At 37.0% G+C, this 24,487-nt stretch overlaps 1 protein-coding gene across 1 annotated transcript; it reads right to left on the bottom strand.

The window, feature by feature from the left end:
- Positions 1–23,757: 23,757 nt before the first annotated feature.
- On the bottom strand, positions 23,758–24,258 carry LOC118843881 (small ubiquitin-related modifier 2-like; the record flags this gene model as incomplete). Its single annotated transcript, XM_036751668.1, has 1 exon — positions 23,758–24,258. A coding segment is annotated over one exon (462 nt), but the record flags the coding sequence as incomplete, so codon positions are not given.
- Positions 24,259–24,487: the final 229 nt, after the last annotated feature.

Raw genomic sequence — 24,487 nt, 5'->3', positions numbered from 1 at the left:
CCCCCTTAACTTGCAAACCTATTTGAGGCCTGTCAGTTATCCTCAACCTGGATTAGCTCGTTTGCTGAGATGGTTTTCCTGGGGTGTGACCACTGTACGTGTTTTAGCATCTTGGAGCCACAGGTAAGAGTCAGGTGACAGGTAGATACCAAAGGTGGATGAGCAGCCCTGAATAGGTCTTGGCAGGACCTCACACCAGAGATTCTAGTCCTCCCTGAACACCTCATACACCCATCCAGTCAATGAAAGGAGGCTCCTCCCACCCGTGTCATAAGGAATGGGGGATTCGTGTAAGGATAGATGATCTAGTAATATGTAGGGCAAGCTCCCTTACACATTTCCCTCTGTTTCACATCTCCAAGTATCTATTGGCTGTCTCATACTGAAGGTCTTATAGATAAACATCTTAAACTAAACATAACTTAAATTCAACATGACTTAAAGTTCAGAACTGAACTCATTATCTTTGCCCTCTAAGCCAGCCTCATCCAAATTCCCTTGTTACTGTTGAAGGCACCATTATCCTTCTACTCACTCAGGTTTGTAACATAAAAGTCATCCTTGATCCCTCACTCTCTCAATTACCATATCCGCTCAGTTGTCAAGTTCCACTAATTTTACCTTCACATCATTTCTCATTTATGTTCCCTTCTTTCCTCTAACATTGCCACCACCCTGGTGTTTGACTTCAGCAAAACAAGCCTAGACAATTGCAGTAGTGTTCTAGTTAGTTGCCTCAAGTCTTTCTCCATTCTTTTCCATCCTTCACTCAGCTATCAAAGTGATCTTCCTATGGTCATAATCTTATGCCCCTACCCCAAATCCTAGCTCTCTATTATCTCTAAAATCAAATATAAATCCTTCTATTTGGCATTTGAAGGCCTACATAAACTCAACCCTTCCTACATTTACAATCTCATTTCACCGTATTCAACCACCACATACTCTACATGCTCGATAGCCTTCTTGCTGTTCCTTATACCAAACACCTCCTGAATCTGTGCCTTTTCATTGGTTGTCCAATAAGTCTGGAGTTCTCTCCTTCCTTGCCTCTGCCTCCTGGATTCCTTTAAATGTCAGCTAAAATCCCACTGTTTGCCTTTCTGAAAGAGCCTTTCCAAATGCTAGCACCTTACCTCTGACATTACTTCCAGTTTTGTATGTGTGTATTTATATATACATATGTACACATCTATACATGTGGACATGTATATATATATATATATATATATATATATATATATATATATATATATATATGTGTGTGTGTGTGTGTGTGTGTGTGTGTGTGTGTATGGTATATGTGTATGTGTATGGTATTTATCCCTACCTATGTGACCCTGAGCATATCCCTTAACTTTCTTCACCTCAGTTTCCTCATCTGTAAAATGTGGATAAATATTGTAAAGACTAAATGAGGTGATTGTGAAGTGCTTAGGACAGTGGCTAACATATAGCGACCATGATATAAAAGCTATTTATTAAAGCATTACTATTACATAGCTATTTTGAGGTGGTCTTCACCATCAGAACATGAGTTTCTTGAGTATTGGAAAAGTTTTTGGCTTTCTTTCTATCTCCATGTTTTGTTTTGTTTTTGCACAGTGCCATGTACATAGTAATTGCATAATAAATGTTCATTGACTATTAAAATCTTGACTCTTTATTTCTGTGTGACCTTGGAAAAGATGTTTCTTCTCTCTTGGCCTCAGTTTCCTCATATGTAAAATGAAAGGGATGAATTCAATAGTCTTTATGGTCCATTATGACTCTAGATCTAAGAGAAAACCCTCAAAATATTTCTTCCAGCTTTCTGGACCTGTTGTTTACCAAACGTTATAAAGCTGAAAGCATTAACTTTGTTTTTAATATTTTTTACTTGGCAGCAACAGAAACTCAAATACTTAAATGGATATATGATTTCATAGATTTGGATACTTCTTTTAGTGATATAGATTACAAGCGTTCATGTCTGCCCATCTTATATAACTCTTGTGTGCATTGTCCTACAACTTTGCTGAAGGGGATCTTTCCATCACACTGGGTTCTCTTGCTTTCTCTTGACATCACAAGGATACCTACTCCTATGATTTGGATCACCCCTTTTCTTTTACAATCATCTATTTTAATACATTACATCCTTTACTCCAGTTCTTCTAAGTTGCCTGTTTGTTCTACTGTGTAGCCTTCTTACACCCATCACCTTCCCTTCCATCACCTTCCATTTACTGCTTAATGTCTGCTTCTTCTGAGACTGTGGTATGCTCTAGAACTACCATAGAATATTGCTCTTCAGGCCAAGATGGTGGCTGGAAAGCAGGGACCAGCTTGAGCTCCCTGCCGAGTCCCTCCAAAAAGCTATAGAAAATGGCTCTGAACCAATTCTACAGCGGCGGAACCCACAGAAGAGCGGAGGGAAGCAGGGCTCCAGCCGAGGACAGCCTGGATGGTCTCTGGGTGAGGTCTATCCCACACAGAGCTGGGAGATGGGAGCTGGGAACAGAGGGGAGCAGAGCCCAGCCTGAGCAGCGTGGATCAACCAGAACAGAGGCCGGGCGGAGTGGGCCCTGGTGCCCTGTGTCGGTGAGCTGCGGCAGTTGCCGGTCTTCTCAACCCACAAAAACCAAAGACTGCGGAGAAGGTTAGTGGGAAAAGCTGCAGGAGTGGAAGGAGTTTGCGGTTCAGCTTCCAGCGCCGGGGGCAGTGGAGGTGGGGCAGCTACAGTTGCTGTTGCTTCTGGCCCCAGGCCCACCTGGTAGGAGGGATTAAGTGGCGGATCAGAGAAGAAGTGCAACAGCCTGCTGAAGATCTAAGCCCAGTCCAGACTGGGGGTTCTTGGGGAAGGAGTAGTGCGGGTGTGACAGAGCTGGCACCTCCCCCCAAACGTGGAACATAGAACTCTCTAGTCTACAAGCAGTCATTCCCCACTGAAAAACTCAAGGGTCAAGTTAGTTGGTTGGGAATATGGCCAGGCACCGAAAGCACACCCAGATTCAGTCTCAGACTTTGGATTCTTTCTTTGGTGACAAAGAAGACCAAAACGTACAGCCTAAAGAAGACAACAAAGTCATAGAGCCTACAACAAAAGCCTCCAAGAAAAACATGAACTGGTCCCAGGCCATGGAAGAGCTCAAAAAGGAGTTGGAAAAGCAAGTTAGAGAAGTAGAGGAAAAATTGGGAAGAGAAATGAGAAGGATGCGAGAAAACCATGAAAAACAAGTCAATGACTTGCTAAAGGAGACCCACAAAAATACTGAAAAATACACTGAAGAAAACAACACCTTAAAAAATAGATTAACTCAAATGGCAAAAGAGCTCCAAAAGCCAATGAGAAGAATGCCTTGAAAGGCAGAATTACCCAAATGGAAAAGGAGGTCCAAAAGACCACTGAAGAAAATACTACTTTAAAAATGAGATTGGAGCAAGTGGAAGCTAGTGACTTTATGAGAAATCAAGATATTATAAAACAGAACCAAAGGAATGAAAAAATGGAAGACAATGTCAAATATCTCCTTGGAAAAACCACTGACCTGGAAAATAGATCCAGGAGAGATAATTTAAAAATTATTGGACTACCTGAAAGCCATGATCAAAAAAAGAGCCTAGATATCGTCTTTCAAGAAATTATCAAGGAGAACTGCCCTGATATTCTAGAGCTACAGGGCAAAATAGAAATTGAAAGAATCCATCGATCACCTCCTCAAATAGATCTCAAAAAGAAATCTCCTAGGAATATTGTCGCCAAATTCCAGAGCTCCCAGATCAAGGAGAAAATATTGCAAGCAGCCAGAAAGAAACAATTTGAGTATTGTGGAAACCCAGTCAGAATAACACAAGATCTGACAACTTCTACATTAAGAGATCGAAGGGCTTGGAATATGATATTCTGGAGGTCAATGGAGCTAGGATTAAAACCTAGAATCACCTACCCAGCAAAACTGAGTATCATGTTCCAAGGCAAAATATGGATTTTCAATAAAATAGAGAACTTTCAAGCTTTCTCACTGAAAAGACCAGAACTGAATAGAAAATTTGACTTTCAAACACAAGAATCAAGAGAAGCATGAAAAGGTTATCAAGAAACAGAAATTGCAAGGGACTTACTAAAGTTGAACTGTTTTGTTTACATTCCTACATGGAAAGATGATGTGTATTATACATGAGATGTCAGTATTAGGGTAGCTGAAGGGAATATGCATATATATATATATATATATTTTTTTTATGTATATATGGATGAATGTGTATGTATCTATGTGTGTCTGTGTGTGTATATATATATATATGTATATATATATATATATATATATATATATATATATATATATATATATATATATATATAAAGAGAGAGCAGACACAGGGTGAGTTGAAGATGAAGGGAAGATATCTAAAAGAAATAAAATGAAATTAAGGGATGAGAGAACAACATACTAAGAGAGGGAGATAGGGAGAGATAGAATGGGGTGGATTATCTCACATAGAGGTGGCAAGAGGAAGCAGTTCTGTGGGAGGAGGGGAGAGGGCAGGTGAGGGCGGAATGAGTAAACCTTGCTCTCATCAGATTTGGCCTGAAGAGGGAATACCATGCATACTCAATTGGGTATCTTACCCAACAGGAAAGAAGAGGGAGGAAGATAAAAAAAAATAAAAGGGGGGGATGATGGAGGGGAGGGCAGATGGGGGTGGAGGTAATCAAAAACAAACACTTTGGAAAGGGGACAGGGTCAAGGGAGAAAATTCAATAAAGGGGGATGGGTTGGGAAGGAGCAAAATGTAGTTAGTCTTTCACAACATGAGTATTGTGGAAGGGTTATACATAATGATACACATGTGGCCTAGGTTGAATTGCTTGACTTCTTAGGGTGGGTGGGTGGGAAGGGAAGAGAGGAGAGAAATTGGAACTCAAAGTTTTAAAAACAGATGTTCAAAAACAAAAAAAAAAAGTTTTTTCATGCAACTAGAAAATAAGATACACAAGCAATGGGGTGTAGAAATTTATCTTGCCCTACAAGAAAGGAAGGGAAAAGGGGATGAGAGGGGAGAGGGGTGATAGAGGGGAGGGCTGACTGGGGAACAGGGCAACCAGAATATATGCCATCTTGCAGTGGGGGTAGGGTAGAAATGGGGAGAAAATTTGTAATTCAAACTATTGTGAAACTCAATGCTGAAAACTAAATATGTTAATTAAATGGATTTAAATTAAAAAAAAATAATATTGCTCTTCAAAAGATTTTTTTGTTTGTTTGTTTCTGAATGACATTTGAGGTCATTAAATGTGCTTTGCAATTTCCTCCTGTTTAATACTTGGCCCTATTCCTTAACCTTCTGTATTGTCTATCCCAAACACTTATTCACAATAAATTAGTGCTATAGACTGTTAATGTGTCTGCATTTTATAATCTGGACAATGGACAATTTTCATTTACCTTTCATTTACCTTATATGGTTAGTTAGGCCAAAATGTTTTGTTGTTTATGAATTCCTTCCAAGATATTCTATAATGTTCCGAGACTGGATGCAATAATTCCACATCATCTGCAAACTATAACATGTGGACCCCTATACCATCTATAAGAAATCTATGCCAAAATGAGAGATACAGGGATAGAGAGAGAGAGAGAGAGAGAGAGAGAGAGAGAGAGAGAGAGAGAGAGAGAGAGAAACACCTGGAGAGACAGAGACAAAAACAGAGAGGGAGAGAGAAGGAAAGAGGAAGGGGAAGAGAGGAGAAAAATAAAAACCTTAACCCTGAGTTTCACATTAATATAACATTCAGCTGAGACATAAAACAGTTATGTGGAGGGTCTTGCTTTCTTTCATTTATATATTTGAATGAAGCATTAAAAGGGAAGCATTTGGGGAGGGAAGATTATTGTGACCCAGTTACAGTCTACATGACAAACAAATATAGCTGCATCTGGAGTACCCTTTGGGATCCTTCAGTTCTTTCTATATATAACAAATTTGTGCAAATCAATACTTTAACTATCTCATATTCTGAGATAACCTTTCTCTCCCCAATGTGCCCTTATCTCTAGATCACCAAGTTTTTAATATCTCCCTCTTATGAAATTCTGATAGTGTCATTACATACCAAACTTCTGGGAAGTGTGCATGAGAAAATAGAGTGGAACAACAAATCCCTTGGGCTGATATCTTTACATAGAGTTCATCTACATTGTAATTTCATAAAGACTGAGCCATGTTAAAAACCCAATTTGCATCCCTCTTCCCCCAAAACACACTACAGTGTCTTTAAATACCTCCTTCAGATTGCATTGCTCTCCTGCTTTGGGATAAGCATTATTAAAGGACAACCACAAGTTCCTAAAATATAGGGTCCTTTCATCCAAGGCACAGTCTACCAGGCGTAGAAAGGATTTAACTAGCCTCCCCAATTCCTTTTCTGCACTTGCCTCAGTTCTTTTGCTCTGTCTCAATCTTATTGTGATCAGGGAAATTGTCTAATTTTTAAAAATTTATTTTGTCTTTGGCTTCTTCGCAAAAATCTAAGCATATCTCTACATCTGACTAATTAAATATTGCTATTATCACATTTTGGCATCCAAACAGGCAATCTACTCCAGCCAGGTTAGGGTCTTGTGTCTTAAAAAGAGACTGCAACAGTTTTCCCCCAAGAAAACTTAAATAATAAATCTGAATCCTTGTTTTCTCTCTTGCTGTCTTGTGAGCTCACCCTCATGTGCCTCTATCGTGTATCATCATGTCTTTCAAAGGACATGTTATTTTTAAACATAAAATCAATGTAGTTCATTGTGGCCAATTTTCTTTTCTTCCTGCTCGATTTAAGAGCTGCATGTGACTCAAGGGCTGTAGGTGGCTCACTCCTGCTATAGTTGGTCCTGAATCTAAAATTGCTTCCATAAGATACCACACTTCTGTTAAATTTCAATAGTCCAAGGTTCTTTGATTTTATCAATATGTATTCTTCCCATGCTGACACACATTTGAAATAAAAGCTCAAAAAAGTTTAATCTATGGGTTCTGAATCCTTCATTCATCTGTGTGAATGTAAGCCCATAGCATCTGAGACTCACCCACAGAAGGTCTTGTTGTCTTTGTTCTCTGATTTGATTCAAATCCCCCAAATCGGCCATTTTCCTTTCCTTAGTTGAAGAGTTACCTTCCTTACTTATCAAAATTTTGTCTTGTTTTTGGTCTATTATTTTTTCTTTCTAGAAATTTACTAGAAATATTGAATGTCTTAAATCATTTTAGAATTTTCCCTCCCTGACTGATATTAATATATTGGTTTAAACTCTGAAAGGAATGTAACTTCTTTCATGTCATTTATTCCTCACAATTCCCCTGCGTGGTAGGCAATACAGGTATGATTATACCCATTGCTGTATGGCTAGCTTTAATGTTAACACACTCAATTCAGGCTAGATTTTGGGATGAAATGAGGAACTCCTGAGTTATCACATATTTTACAAAGGAGATTTACTATGCTCAAGCATAGCAAAAATATAAAGCAAAGATACAGTGACACTTATCTTCAGCTTTGGTAAATGTGGCCTTCTTCTCTTCCTCACAGAAACACTTGTGATCACCAGGTCTACAGGATATGATGATTCATGTGGTCTTAGAAACCCAGCAATTCTGACAGGGACCTACTAGACAGAGTGGGGACCTTTTGCCTCAAATCAGAAGCTACCTCAGGGAAGCTGGGTCCAATCAGATTACATGGAAGAAGGAAGCCGTGTCAGGGTCAGGGAAGCAGAGTCAAGAAAGTATTGATCCCATAACAAACATTTTACATACAAAAAACTGAAACTTAAAGAGGTTATGTTACTTGTTCAAGGTCACATAGCTAGAACAAGATAGGAATAATATAATAATCACACCATCATCATCTGAAAAGAAGGATAACTTTCTTTCCTCATGGTCTGTTCTTATTCCTTCAATTTATTTTCACCCCTCTTATCTCTGTATCTAAAATATTCATTATGGAAAAATAGTGGTGATAATAAGCATCTTTGCTTCACCCTGATTTTATTGGGCAGACTTCTAGTTTATCCCATTACAAATAATGCTTGCTGGTGGGTTTAGAAAGATACTACTTGTCATTGTAAGGAAAGCTCCATTTATTTGTACATTCTCCAGTGTTTTTAATAGGAATGGGTGTTGAATTTTGTTGAAAGCATCTTTGCATCTATTGAGATAATCATATGATTTCTGTTCCTTTTATTATTGATATGGTCGATTTAAATGTTTCCTAATATTTAATTATCCTTGTAGCCCTGGTATAAATTCCAACGATCATATTGTGCTGTTTATGATATATAGCTATAATCTCATTGCTAATATTTTGTTTAATTGTTTTTGCATTAATATTCATTAGAGAAATTGGTCTATGGTCTTCTTTCTCTGTTTTGGCTGTTCCCCTTTTAGCTATCAGCACCATACCTGTGTCATAAAAGGAATTTGGTAGGACTCCTTCAACTATTTTTCCAAATAGTTTATGTAGAATTGGAAGTAATTGTTTTTTTTAGCAGCTTCCACTTTATTTTTTATTAAGATTACTTCTTTTTTGTTTTGTTTACAATACTCAGTTCCACATGTTTTGGAGTTCCAAATTTTCCTCCCCTCTCCCTTCACCCCAAGATGATGTACAATCTGATATATGTTCTACACATATCTTTTCATTAAACTTATTTAAACATTAGTCAAGTTGTAAAGAAGAATTATGACCAATGGAATGAATCATGAGAAAGAAGAAACAAAACCAAAAGAAAAGAGAGTAAATAGTTTGCCTCAATCTGCATTCAGACTCCATGGTTCTTGCTCTGGATGTAAATAGCTCTTTCCATTATGAGCCTTTTGGAGCTGTCTTTGAACCTTGTATTGTTGAGAAGATCCAAGTCTATCAAAGTTAGTCATCCCAGAAACAATATGTCTGTGGTGGTATGCAGTGTTCTCCTAGTTATGCTCCCCTCACTCAGCATCATATCATGTAGGTCTTTCCAGGTTATTATGAAGTCCATATCTTCCCCATTGTTATAGCACAGTAGTATTCCATTACATTCATATACCACAACTTGTTTAGCCATTCCCCAATTGATGGGCATCCCTTTGATTTCCAATTCTTTGCTACCACAAAAAGAGCTGCTGTAAATATTTTTGTAACTATGGGTCTCTTTCCCATTTGTGTGATTGCTTTGGGATACAGCCCTTGAAGTGGTATTGCTGGGTCAAAGGGTATGCACATTTTTACAGCCCTTTTGGCATGGTCCCAAATTGCTCCCCAGAATGGCTGGATCCATTCACAACTCCACCAACAATGTGACAATGTTCCCATTTTCCCACATCCTCTCCAGCATTAATAATTTTCCTGTTTTGTTATTTTAGTCAATCTGACAGGAGAGATGTGGTACCTCAGAGTTGTTTTGATTTGCATATCTCTAATCAATAGTGATTTAGAGCATTTTTCATGTGGCTACATATAGCTTTAATTTCTTCCTCTGAAAACTGCCTGCTCATATCCTCTGACCATTTCTCAGTTGGGGAATGACTTCTTTCCTATACATTTGACTCAGTTCTCTGTATATTTTACACATGAGGCCTTTATCAGAGACACTATTTGTAAAGATTTTCTCCCAATTTTCTGCTTCACTCCTAATCTTAGTTGCATTGGCTTTGTTTATACAAAAAACTTTTCAATTTAACATAATGAAAATTATCCATTTTTTGCATTTTGTAATGCTCTCTACCTCTTCTTGGGTCATGAATTCTTCCTTTTCCCATAAACCTCATAGGTAAACTACTCTTTGCTCTCCTAAATTACTTATGGTATCAGCCTTTTTTCCTAAATCAATAAACCCATTTTGACTTTGTTTTGGTACACAGTGTGATGTATTGCTCTATGCCCAGTTTCTGCCATACCTTTTTCCAATTTTTCCAGCAGTTTTTGTGAAATAGCAAATTCTTAGCCCAGACATTGGATTATTTGGGTTTACCAAGGAATAGATTGCTATAGTCATTTACTAATGCATCTTGTGTACATAACCTATTCCACTGATCAACCACACTGTTTCTTAGCCAATACCAAGTAGCTTTGATGACTGATGCTTTATAATACAGTTTAATATCTGGTATGGCAAGACCACCTTCCCTGGCATTTCTTTTCATTAGTTACCTTGATTTTCTGGACCTTTTGTTCTTTCAGAGGAATTTGGTTGTTATTTTATCCAGCTGTATAAAATAATTTTTTGGTAGTTCGATTGGTATGACACTGAATAAGTAAATTAATTTAGGTAAAGTTGTCATTCTTATTATATTAGCTCAGCCTAGCAACGAGCAATGGCTGTTTTTTCATTTATTTAGATCTGACTTTATTCGTGGGAAAACTGTTTCATAATTATGTTCATATAGGTCCTGGGTTTGCCTTTGCAGGTAGACTCCCAAATAATCTATAGTATCTACAGTAATTTTAAAAGGAATTTCTCTTTCTATCTCTTGCTGTTGGGCTTTGTTAGTAATGTATAGGAATGCTGAGGGTTTATGTAGGTTTATTTTATATCCTGCAACTTTGCTAAAGTTGTTTATTATTTCAAGTAGTTTTTTACTTGATTCTCTAGGATTATCTAAGTAAACCATCATATCATCTGCAAAAAGTGATAGTTTAGCTTCTTCTTTGCCTATTCTAATTCCTTCAATTTCTTTTTTTCTCTTATTGCTAAAGCAAACATTTCTAGTACCAAATTGAATAATAGGATTGATAATGGACATCCTTGTTTCACTGCTGATCTTATTGGGAATGCATCTAGCTTATCCCCACTAGATATAATGCTTGTTGATGGTTTTAGGTAAATGCTATTTATAATTTTAAGGAAGACTCCATTTATTTCTATGCTTTGTAGTGTTTTTAATAGGAATGGGTGTTGTATTTTGTCAAAAGCATCTCTGCATCTATTGAGATAACCATATGATTTCTGTTCATTTTATTATTGATATGGTCAATTTTAATAATAGTTCCTAATATTTAATTATCCTTGTAGCCCTGGTATAAGTTCCAATGAGCATAGTCTATGCTCCTTATGATATATAGCTATAATTTCCTTGCTAGTAATTTATTTATTTTTCACATCAATATTCGTTAGAGAAATTGGTCTATGGTTTTCTTTCTCTGTTTTGGCTGCTCCCCTTTTGGCTATCAGCACCATATCTGTGTCATAAAATGAATTGGGTAGGACTCCTTCATCAACTATTTTTTCTGAATTGTGTATATACTATTGCAATTAATTGTTCTTTAAATGTTTAGATGAATTCACTTGTGAATCTATTTGGATCAGGTGTTTTTCTCAGGGAGTTCATTTACGGTTTGTTCAATTCCTTATTCTAAGTTGGGGTTCTTTAAGTATTCTATTTCCTCTTCTGTTAATCTGTGCAATTTATAATTTTCTAAATATTCATCCATTTCATTTGGTTTGTCAAATTTATTGGCATACATTTGGGGAAAATAGCTATTAATTATTGCTTTAATTTGCCTTTCATTGGTGGTGAATTCACCATTTTCATTTTTGATATGGGTAGTTTGGTTTTCTTTTTTCTAATCAAATTAAACAATATTTTATCATTTTTTTAATAAAACCAGCTCAAAATTGTATTTATTAGTTCCATGGTTTTATTACTTTCAATTTTTATTCATCTCACCTTTGATTTTCATGATTTACATTTTGATGTTTAACTGAGTATTCTAATTAGTTTTTTTAGTTACATGCCTAATTCATTGATCTTTCCTTTCTCTAGGTTATTGGTGTTAGTATTTAGTGATATAAAATTTCTGGGGCAGCTAGGTGATACAGTGAGTAGAGCACCTGCCCTGGAGTCAGGAGAACCTGAGTTCAAATCTAGCCTCAGACACTTGACACATATACTAACTGTGTGACCTTGGGCAAGTCATTTAACCCCAATTGTCCTGCCAAAAAAACAAAAAAAATTTCCCTAAATATTGCTCTGACTACATTCCATAAATATTAGTATATTGTCACATTGTCATTCTCCTTAATGAAATGATTGTTTTTATGATGTGTTGTTTGTCTCACTTATTCTTTAGGATAAGATTATTCAGTTGCCAACCACTTTAAGATACCTTTCTATGGCTTTTCATTAAATGAAATTTTTATTGTATTGCTATCTGAAAAAAGATGCATTTAATATTTCTATCTTTATGCACTTGATTGTGAGGTTTTAATGACCTAATATGTTTTCAGTTTTTGTTGAGGTTGCAAGTATGGCTGAGAGAAAAGTATATTGCTTCTTATTTACTTTCAAATTTCTTCAGAGGCCTATCATATCTAACTTTTCTAAAATTTTATTCATCTCCTTAATTTCTTTCCTATTTATTTTGTGGTTAGATTTATCTAGTCCTTAAAGGAGAAAGTTGAGGTCTCGCATTAGTATAGCTTTACTCTGAATTTCCTTCCATAACTCATTAAACTTCTCTAGAAATCTGGTTGCTCTACCATTTGGTGCACATGTGCTTAGTATTAATAATTCTTCTTTGTCTAGAAAGAGGTAGTTCCCTCACTTATCTCTTTTAATTAGAGCCAGTTTTGCTTTTGCTTTATCTGAGAGCATGATTGTTAGCCCTGTTTTCTCTTACTTCAGCTGAAGCACAATAGATTCTGTTCCAACCTTTTACCTTCACTTTGTGTGTGTTTCTCTGTTTCAAAATGTGCTCTTTTTTATTTAATATTTTAGTTTCCAACATTGATTTCTACAAGATTTTGAGTTACAAATTTTCTCCCCATTTATACCCTCCCCCGTATTTCCAAGATGGCATATATTCTGATTGCTTCATTCCCCAGTCAGCCCTCCCCTCTTTCATCCCACCCCACCCCCATCTCCTTTCACCTTACTTTCTTGTAGAGCATGATAGATTTCTATGCCCCATTCCTTATATATCTTGTTTCCCAGCTGCATGAAAAAACCCAACTTTTTTTTATTTATTTTATGCATCTGCTTTGAAAACTTAAGTTCCAAATTCTCTCCCCTCTTCCCTTCCTGCCCACCCTCCATAGGAAGGCAAGCAATTCAACATAGATCACACATGTATCATTATGTAAAACACTTCCATAAATGTTGTGAAAGGCTAAGTACATTTTCTTCCATCCTATCCTGTCCAACTTTATTCAATTTTCTCCCTTGACCCTGTCGCTTTTCAAAGGTGTTTGCTTTTGCTTACCTCCTCCCCCATCTGCCCTCCCTTCTATCATTCCCTTTTTTTATCCCCTTCCCCTTACTTTCCTGTGGAGTGAGATACCCAATTTAGTGTGTATGTTATGTCATCCTCAATTTGAATCTGATGAGAGTAAGATTCACTCATTCCCCCTCACCTACCCCCTCTTCCTTTCCAACAGAACTGCTTTTTCTTGCCACTTTTATGTGAGATAATTTACCCCATTCTATCTCTCCCTTTCTGCCTCTCTCAATATATTCCTCTCACCCCTTAAATTTATTTCATTTTTTTACATATCATCCCTTCATATTCAACTCATCTTGTGCCCTCTGTCTATATTTCCTTCAACTCCCCTAATACTGAGAAAGGTCTCATGAATTACACACATCATCTTTCTATGTAGGAATGTAAACATTACAATTCAACTTTAGTAAGTCCCTTATGAATTCTCTTTCTTGTTTACCTTTTCATGCTACTCTTGATTCTTGTATTTGAAAGTCAAATTTTCTATTCAGCTCTGGTCTTTTCATTGAGAAAGCTTGAAAGTCCTCTATTTCATTGAAAATCCATATTTTGCCCTGGAGCATTATACCAACTTTTGTTGCATAAGTGATTCTTGGTTTTAATCCTAGCTCCACTGACCTCCAGAATATCATATTCCAAGCCCTTTGATCACTTACTATAGCAGCTGGTAGGTCTTGTGTTATTCTGATTGTGTTTCCACAATATTCAAATTGATTCATTCTGACAGTTTGTAGTATTTTCTCTTTGACCTGGAAACTCTGGAATTTGGTGACAACATTCCTAAGAGTTTTGGGGTCTTTTTCAAGAGGCAATTGGTAGATCTTTCAATTTCTATTTTAGCCTCTGCTTCTAGAATGTCAGGGAAGTTTTCCTTGATAATTTGTTGAAAGATGATATCTAGGCTCTCTTTTGATCATGGCTTTCAGGTAGTCCAATAATTTTTAAATTATCTCTCCTGGATCTATTCTCCAGGTCAGTCATTTTTCAATGAGATATTTCACATTGTCTTCCATTTTTTTCATTCCTTTGGTTCTGTTTTATAATATCTTGGTTTCTCATAAAGTCACTAGCTTCCACTTGCTCCTGTCTAATTTTTAAGGTGGTATTTTCTTCAGTGGTCTCTTGGACCTCCTTTTCCATTTGGGTAATTCTGCCTTTCAAGGCATTCTTCTCCACATTTGCTTTTTGGAGCTCTTTTGACATTTGGGTTAGTTGTTCTTTAAGGTGTTATTTTCTTCAGTATTTTTTGGGGAGGTCTCCTTTAGCAAGTTGTTGCCTTGTTTTTCATGATTTTCTTGCATCACCCTCATTTCTCTTCCCAATTTTTCCTCTACTTCTCTAACTTGCTTTTCCAAATCCTTTTTGAGCTCTTCCATGGCCTGAGACCAATTGATATTTTTCTTGGAGGTTTTTGATATAGGCTCTTTCACTTTGTTGATTTCTTCTGGCTGTATGTTTTGGTCATCTTTGTCACCATAAAAGGAATCTAGAGTTTGAGTTTGAGTCTGATTTTGTTTTCACTGCCTGTTCGTATCCCTGGCAAACTACTTGACCCTTGAGTTTTTTGTCAGGATTTGACTACTTGTAGAGAGTACTTTGTCCCAAACTTTAGGGTCCAAAGACTGCTGTTTTTAGAGCTACTTCTGCTCTACCATCACCCCAAGCTCTGTCACAGCAGCACTTCTCCTCCACCAAGAACCATCAACTAAGACCTCAATAGAGATCCAAGCAGGGCACAGCAAGAGAATCTGCCTTTATGCCCACAAAGAACTCCTTGTATTCCTGCTCTGATCTGCTGCTAGATTCCTCCCACCATGTGAGCCAAGGACAGGTAGCTGCTGAAGCTGGTGCTCTGGAAGCAGTCTCAGGCACTTCCTGCTGCTGCTAGTGCCACCACTGTACCACTTCCTCCACCCCCAGAGGTGGCGGCCAGACAGCTCTGAACTCAGTCCCACAGTTTCCCCCTAACCTGCACTTTGGCATTTGTGGGTTGAGAAATCTGGTAAATGCCACAGCTTACTATTTCATGGCCCCAAGACCCATTCCAGCTGGCAGACTCCGGGTCTGGTCTGTCCCAGCATAGCCCATGCTGGACTGCTCTCTGCTCTCAGCACTGTGTGAAAGACCCTTCCTTGCAACCATCCAGGCTCTCCTGTGCTGGAGACCTGTTTCCCTCTGCTATTTCATGGGTTGTGCAGCTCTAGAATTTGTTTGGAGCCATTTTTACAGGTATTTGGAGGGATTTGAGGGAGAGCTTATGCAAGTCCCTGCTTTCCAGATGTCATCTTGGCTGTGTCCCACCCAATTCTACTTTTTAAGCCTTTGTTTTCTTCAGTGGATTTTTGGACCTTTTTTCACCCATTGACCACTTCTGGTTTTTAAGGAATTCTCTTCAATGAATTTTTGGAAATCTTTTCCCAATGATTGTACTTCCTTAACTGAGTTATTGACTTTTTTCATGATTATCTTGCCTCTCTGTCTGTCTCGGGCTCGCTCTGTCTCTCTGTCTCTCTCGCTCTCTGTCTCTCTCTCTTTCTCTCTTTCTTTCTCTGTCTGTCTCTTTTACTCCTAATTTTTCTTCTACCTCTATTATTTGATTTTTACAGTTCTTTTTGAATACTTCCAGGAGAACTTTTTAGGCCTGAGACTTATGCGTATTTCTTAACATGTAGCTATTTTGACATAGTTTTCCTGTTCTGACTTTACCTTTTGATCTTCCCTGATACTATAGTAGCTTTATATGGTCTGAATTTTTTTCTCTCATTTTTAGCATATTTCATGACTTTCAAAGTTGAGCTCTGCTCCTGAGTTACAAGGGGCACTGTCCCAAGTTTTTTGGGCCAGGGACCAGAGGCTTGGCCACTGCCCTGCTGCATTTTGGTCTTTGAGCTTGACCATTTGCCCACTATTGTCAGAGCCTCTGGGCCTGGTGGCTCACCAGCCATGAGCTGCCAGGGCAGCTGAGCCTGCCAGGTCTGGCTGCAGGCCTGCTGTGCCATGGTTGGAAGTCTCACAGCTGATCCATTGTGTTGTTGACCTGCTGTGCTGTACTCATGGGTCCTCAGTTGCTGACCTATACCAGGCTATGGGTCTTATTCTGGCTTGCCCAGATATTATCTGTGCTAGGCTTTACTCCTCTTTTTCCCCAAAAAGACAGACCTTTCCTGAAGTTTTTCTAGTTGTCTAAGGCTGGAAAATTGTTTCACCCTGCCCTTTTGTGGGTTCTGCTACTCCAGAATTTATTTTGAAGGCCTATTTAAAGTTTTTTGGAGGGGAATTTGGGAGAGCTCTGAAAAGTCCCTGCCTTTTTTCCACTGTCTTGGCTCCACCCAACATAATTTGTATTATTAATTGAATTATGACTTTTTAAAGTCTAGACAATAAAAAAATATCAACCCTGATTTGCTGATTTCCAGGGTCCCAAACTCAAAATTAATTAATTTACTTTTATTTGATATGGCTAGCCTCAGTACATGCCTGCCTTTTTTTCAAACCCTTTGAAGAGGTGATAACTGTCATACTCTTATCTTGGCCCTTTGAAAGATTCCCCCTAAGTGCTACTTTGGGAAAGAAGAGATTCTCCCTTTACTTAGGTTTATATTAAAATTAATCAACTTTTTTCTGTATTTGCTTGCCTTGCCCCTACTATTTATCTCTAGCAATCATCGCTGTTAATGTTGTCATGGTTTTTTTTTTCCCTTGCTTCGACCCAATCTCCCTTACCAACTGAGCAAAAAAAAAAAAGCTATTGTGAAGACTTATATGCAATAGCCTGGAAACCCATGTAGCAAGAGATTGAAAATATTTCTCTCCCAGGCATAAGGCCATATTTTATGAATGCATGTCCTCCCTTTTTCCTTTTTCTAGATGCTTCTATAAGCAGACCTAGATAATTTGAACAATCTCAGATAGCTATGTCAATGGGAATCATGGGAGATGAAGAGGCAATTCAGGAGAGACTAAGCATATCTCTATGTTTCTAAACTCATGGAAAGTACAAGGTTGGGTGAAGATATTATACCCAAGTGTTGAATAAGAGAAGGTATTTTAATTTGATTTTAACTTGTCATGACATGACAAGTTGTACAGACTCAGGATGTACAGACTCAGGAGACAGTGTGAGAGGCAAGGGAGTTTTTTACCCTTATGAAAACTCTTAAGTTGAAGTCAGAGGCCATAAGAAGTGGAACACAAGGAAAAGAACAGATGTAGTCTCAACCTGTTCTGAAGCAGCATTTGGTTCAGTAATATTTTCTAACATGATACACCTAAGAAAGAGGCTTATTTTTAACTAGGAATGTGAACAATTGATGTCATATTTGGGAACTGAGAAGAATTGCAGATAAAGTGACACATTGAACTGGACAGTTCATCAGAAGATGAAATCTGTTTCCGTCTGCTTAAACCTATACTGAGATGCAGTTTGAAGAACAAACTGTTAAGCAGTATAGTAGAGAGGGATGTTCAAGGGAACATGGAATAATTAAAATATACTAGGAACTGAGAACTATGGGAAGAGTGAGCTTCAGTCCAAATAACCACTCAGCAGATGACTGAGCCCTGGAATTAAGTGCAATTGTGGATGTATGATCCCAGATGCCTACTACTGATGACTGAGCCTACACAGGCTGGTCATTAGAAAGTATTTTTTCCACAGTCTCTAATGTGAGACTAAGTTTCGATGTTTGAGCTATAAATAAATATTTTCATTCTTTTAGTCCTGTGAATAGTGTCCTTGCAAGAGGAATTGTTAATTTGCCAGATAATGTCATACTGGATATTCCAAGATTTTATGAATGCAAGCAATGACTGAGGGGACTGAAAAGTCTTGCCAAGTGGCCCCATGACCTTTGACACAAGAATAATTTATGCACCGTACTCTTTCACTGACTGGACAATTTAGCTCTAACTCCCTGAGAAAACTTGATCTTGCTTTATCTTTTATTTGTTGTTAATATCTAGTATTCTGGGATTTTAAGTCATACTCACTAACAACTTGTTCAAGTTACACAGTAGCCTTCCTATAACTCTCCAGATGCTCTGTGACTGACAATAGCTTCAAAAGCCCCTTGTTCTCTGTTTTACAGAAAAAGAAAAATCTGTTATTGACTGGGAACAGCCTTTATGAGACTTCCCACAGTTTGTCATTATCAGCCTCTTCCATATTATGTGTTATAGAAATGTGCTTAAAATGTCACTGGCTTCTCACCTTCTGTTAGTCTGTAGCAAAATGAAGTTAGGTCTGTTGGGTATTCAGCATGACCGTATTGCTTTGAAGGGCAGCAAAAATCACAGTGAGAAATGGCACCTGCCCAACCATCTTAAATAGAGTCTTCTCTCTTGTCAATTACTCATTGTCAATTACAATTTATTCAGTACCTTACTATTAGACTTAAGTGTCATAGGATGAGCTTTGATTAAATTTGCCCATTTCAGGTAATTCTTTGTTCCCAGGAACAGGTTAAGATAGATATTTCTTTTGAAATTTCACATGGAATCTCTTAAACTCAGGAGGCTCACCTCACTTCAACTCCCAATTTTCTGGGGCAGTAAGGTGTGAAGAGAAGTGAGGAGTGAAAAAATCAGTATTTGAAAAAAAAGTTAAATAATATGAACTCAATATTTTGAGTTGAATTAGGCAAAATTTTCCCTCATTCTATTCTCCTAGGAGAAACATACTTTTAGGAAACTACCTAATATTTTTCTTTTAGCCTTAAAAGTAAGGAAGAAAACTTAGGACACACATTTTGATAATATAGAAAAGGGAACAACATGCTAGTAAGAGCAAGAGGTTTATGAAGGTCAGCCTTCTAAGTGGTATTAGAATGGATTGTAGCCCAGATCAACATTCAAATATTCTTTCTTAAAGCTTCATACAGAGATTCAAGGTATACTTTGGGTCAACCTAAAAGAAAAGAAGGAAAGAAGGAAGGAAGGGAGGAAGGAAGGAAGGAAAGAAGGAAGGAAGAAAGGAAGGAAGGAAGGAAGGAAGGAAGGAAGGAAGGAAGGAAGGAAGGAAGGAAGGAAAGAAGGAAGGGGAATCTTGCAAGCATCTATCAGATGTTTCTTTTACCGATCCAAACCAGAGAACACATTAATTTGGAGTCAAAAAGAGAATTGGCTATTTGATCATGGACAAGACATTTAACCTTCTAGTATTACAGGCAACTCTCTTAGTTCATAAGGTATAGATGAATTGCCAGTTTATATGAGAGGAGGGAGTTTTCTCACTAAATTCTCTACACTAATGAAATCACATGTCAGAATAACAAGAAGTCTAATACTTTTATTAAATTATTTTTAACGAACAAAAACTGATTTTCTATTTCCTATCACATTGTCATCAAAAAAGTAAAACAAAGACCATGTTAAAAATATTTATAGCCAATCAAATTTTCTCATTGTCCATCTCCAAAAGAATAAATTTGGTTCATTCTGCAGTTTCAGTCTGTGCCCTCTTTTTTATGAGCTGGGTAGCTTAATTTGGTTCTAGTTAAAAATTGTCTGTTTCACTGACATTTTTTCCTTTTCAATTCAATAGTTAGGATTGTGATATTTATCAGTATATAGTATAGGTCCCATTTTTTTCAGTTTTGTTGTCAAAATGTTCTTTGCTCTACTGGAATATCATTGCTTTTTTCATTGGTATTGCATTAAATTTGTAGGTAAACTTCAGTGAGTGCCATCTTAACTGTACTTTACTGTACTAGATAAATTTAAAAATCTAAGCATTTATTTTGAATGTTTCACTAAGTAATTGCACCTTTATACTTTCTAGTGATGTCTATATGCCTATGATGTAATGGCTAATTAATATCTAAATATTTTGTGCATAAGTTCATCATTTTAAGTAGTAATTGTCTATAAATTTTGTCCTGTTTATATTGATTGAGTGTAGAATAATTTTGTGATTTTACTTAATTTCCAGTTTGCTTAAATGTATTTATTATCTTTGACAGCTTTTAAAAAATATATCAACTGTTAATATAGATATTTTAAGCTAATCTTTATATATATTTAAATTTGTTATTATAGGCTTTTTTTGCTTTCTTGACTTGACTTAGCTAGCAATTAAAAAGCTATGTCAAATACTAGTAAGGAGAGCACAGAGCTGTATTAGCAAGACAATAATTACAATAGTGATAATAATTGTAATTTTGGGTATGAAGTTTTGTATCGCAAAATATAAGAGACTCTCCATGTAGAAGGTAGACGTAAACCATTTATTCAGACACCAGAGATACAGGTCCCCAAACCAGTAAGTCCAACCCATCTAAGCAGCAAACAAATTCCAGAACCAGTAAGCACACTTCATAATAACAGCAAAGAATCTAAAACACAACATCACAGCAGGGAGCCAACCCATCCCATAACCTTCCTGCCCCCTGCTGGGGCCTGGCCACCAACAATCACTCACAGCACAGCTAACACATCTGCTCTCTCCTTCAGTTCTAACTGCTCTATCCACATTTCCTGTGACACACTTTCCTTTTCTTCTCAGCAAGCTCCCCCCATCACGTGAGACTTAAGCTTCCTGTTACCTAAGCAGGTCACATGGCCTCTTAATGGGTGGGAAAGATCTTCAAATATAAATTGTTTTTACAAGAGTCTAAATTTAACTTTTTTTTCTTTATAGGAAAGCTTTTAATGCTATGCACACATACGCACACATACACATAATTATGGGTATTTATGCATATACATAAAACTGTCTAGATATTATACATACTAATTCTGAAATGTAGACAAACAGACATTTATGGTGGAAGGGTTTTTCAAAATCAATTTATGGAATATTTTATAATTTATATGATTTATTTTGTTTTCATAAAATATAATTATATCTAACATTCCTAATAGAAATACTATTTAATCATAATGGCTGTTTTTTTTTTGTTTATTTGGGGTTTTTTTTGCTATATTTCTATATTCTATTTGCTATTAGTTGATTTTGCATTTTCGCATCTTTATGGAGGGTGCGCTTTCCCAAGGTTCAGGGTTTTTGTGCAGCTGTTTTCAGAGGTAGTTCTGAAGCTTTCAATTCTTCCAACATGAGATGAACCAAGGAGAGGTATGTTTACTACTCTTCTGGCCTGTGCTCTGGTCTCTGAATGACTATAAGCACTCTTTTATGCCCTGGAACTGTGACCAGGATCACCATTCCCCTGCAGCTGTGAGCTCTGCTGTGTTAGTGCTCCTCCTGACCCTGGGATTGCCACTCAGGACAGTGACCCAGATCTGACTATGGGAAATGCAATAGAGTCCTGTCCTCAGTGACAACAAAGGAGCCTCTGTAATCTCCCTCTGACCATTTGACTGCCCCCCTTACCATTTATAGGTTGAAGAGCTCCTGAACCAGCCACTTTCATTGGTTTGCTGGTTCCCAGTATGGACTGATATAGTCTGCATTGGACTGTACTTGCCTCACCCTGGTGTGACAAACTATTCTTGCTGAACATCTAAGTTGTCTTGGGCTGGCAAATTGTTTCATTCCATCTTTTTTGTGTTCTGTACTACAGAATTTGTTTTGGGGCATTATTTAAAGTTATTTGGAGAGGAATTTGGGAAAACTCAGGCAAGTACCTGCCTTTTCTCCACCATCTCTTTTTTTTTGCATGTTTATGAATAACATTGTCTGTAGTAGTCTTTCTTTGTCCTTGCCAGGTTTGGGAATCAGAAATATATTTCTTTTATTTAAAATGTTGGGCAAAATGCTTTGGGGGGATTTGTGGAAGCAACTTATATAGAAAGGAAGGTTTTATTTTCTAGATTTTTAAAGAGAGTTTTATATAGTACATTATTGATAAATCATTTTTTTTCCACTATTGGTTTATTTGGATTTCATTTTTCCTTTTCTTTTTTGACAGTCTATATTTTTGGAATTAGTCATTCATTTATATTATATTCTCCATTTTAGAGAATATAATGAGAGTCTGAAAACATTTTTATTTCTATTTGATTTATTGTCATCTCTGGCTTTCTCATTTTTTGTTTTGATAAAATTTAATTTTATTTCCATTAGACAAAGGATTATTAATTTTATTGGTTGTTTAAAAATTCTGTACTTTTACATAGCAATTCAATTGCTTTCCTTATAAAATAAATTGTTCTTTAATTCTAATAATTTTGCTTGCTTTGTGCATTTAATTTGTTCTATTAATTTTTTCCATTTCACTTTTTAAACCCAAATTGCACTAATTAATTTTATTCTTCTCTTTTTGAAAATAAGCATGCAGAAATATAAGCTACTTTCACTGAATTCTTAAATCTGATATGGATTATTTGAATCAGAAGTGATAAATCTTTATCTTCCTGGAACACAGGTACCTACACTCAGAGGAGATGGCTCCACTCCCATTTCTTTTCATATGTTTCAAGAAGTGGCTCTCTACAATTTGAGTGACCAATCCTAGTGATGCCAGGGCAAGACAGAAAATAGAAAATAAGAAAACAAGTGAAAGGCTTTCATTGAACTCCCAAACTAACCAGCAAATATTGATAAGAAGGAGACTACTCAACAATCATACAATGTGGAAGATAGGGGCAAACAGTAGCACAGCACTAAGTCTATAAGTTTTTATAGAGAGAGACTCAGGTATGAAAATGGTATTTTCATAGCCCACAAGAGGCCTCTTAGGACAATGGTTCTAAAAGATAACTGTACTTCAATGTCATTGGTTTCCTTGGTTAACTTGTGAAATTTATTTTATACATTAAAAAACATTATTAGCAAATTAGGGGAGTATTAAAAATTCACCTGTCTAACCCACAGATAAAGGAAAAGTTCAAAACCATAGAAGAGATAGAAAGGCTCCCAGGAAGTAAACCAAATAATTTTGATTATGTGAATTCACAAAAATATTTTTTTCACAAAATATACAGCCAAAATTTGAAGGAAAGCAGCAAACAAGAAAAAATAACAAGTTTCTCTGATAAAATTCTCATTTCTTTTTCTTTTTCTTTTAAACAAGAAGTGTATTTAAACAACAAGATGTTTGATTTGAAGGGAAACTATCTAGGATCAATTTCTTTATAGTAATTTATCCCTACTGAGAGACAGAGATTGCCCTACACGTAACAGCTATGTACAAAAAAGTTATAAAATCATCCTTGGTTTTACAATGATAAAAGAAAAACATTGAAATTATCCAATCAAACAAGGTATGCAAGGATTTTTTTGTGGGTTTTTTTTTGTTGTTGTTGTCTTTGTTAAACAGTGAGAGCAAAATAACTTACTAGAATATAAAGATAAAAGTTGAAAGAGCATGCCACTAATGGAAAAAAGGGGTATTTTCACAGAACCAGTTTGTTTTTTCCCCTCCCCATCTCCATTTGATGTTGATCAAAATACACCATCAGCCATTTAGTTAAAAAAAATATGCATTATGCCTGTGCACATACACCAGTTACTTTTTGTACAAAAAAGGAACAGGGGAAGGGAATCAAAGAAGAGAGAAAACTATGCTGCAGTAGTCAGGATGTGGATTAACCAAATCTTGGTTTCTAATTGTGAATGTATTGTTTTCCTTGGGAGCACAGTTCTGGAGAAGAGTTGTAGATTCTTTTTAGTAAGCGCCTCCTGTCTGCTGCTGGAATACATCAATTGTATCTTCATCCTCCATTTCCAACTGTGCAGGTGTGTCTGTTTCTTTAATTGGTTGCCCATCAAATTGGAATCTGATCTGCCTCATTGACAAACCCTGTCTTTCACAATAGGCTTTCATTAGTTTACTAAGTGGTGTGTGCCTCTTAATCTTAAATTGCACCACTGAACCATCTTGCCCTGCCACCTCCAAATTAATGTGGTCATTGTTTTCAGTCTTGACTCCTTCCTTTGGCCTTTTGTCGGCCATGGCAAGTCCCGCGGTCTCCTCAGCCGCCGCTTCACAAAAGAGGCACCAGGATGGTCTGCTCCAAGTGAATGGGGGGAGAAGCTGCAGTGGCAGGAGCAGGAGCAGGAGAAGGAGGAGGAGGAGGAAGATGATGGTGATGATGGTGAGGAAGAGGAGGAGAAGAAAAAGGAGAAGGAGGAGGTGGAGGAGGAGAAGGAGGAGGAGCAAAAATCTCATTTCTTAAATACATAGGAAACTAAATCAAATTTATAAAAATAAAAGGCTGTAGCCAGAATGGACTTTGTTTTCTTTGAATGACTCAACTTGCCTCGTTGAGCTTCCCTGGACGCTGGGGCTTGCTCTTCCGGGGCAGGACCAGAGCTTCCTGTGTGATGAGTCGTGGGGCTGGCTGAGCGGAAGTGTG

This window comes from Trichosurus vulpecula, chromosome 3 (genome assembly GCF_011100635.1).
Source record: "Trichosurus vulpecula isolate mTriVul1 chromosome 3, mTriVul1.pri, whole genome shotgun sequence".
NCBI classification, from domain to species: Eukaryota; Metazoa; Chordata; class Mammalia; order Diprotodontia; family Phalangeridae; genus Trichosurus; species Trichosurus vulpecula.
Note: the sequence above shows the minus strand (reverse complement) of the source record. Positions and strands in the feature narration are given on the sequence as shown.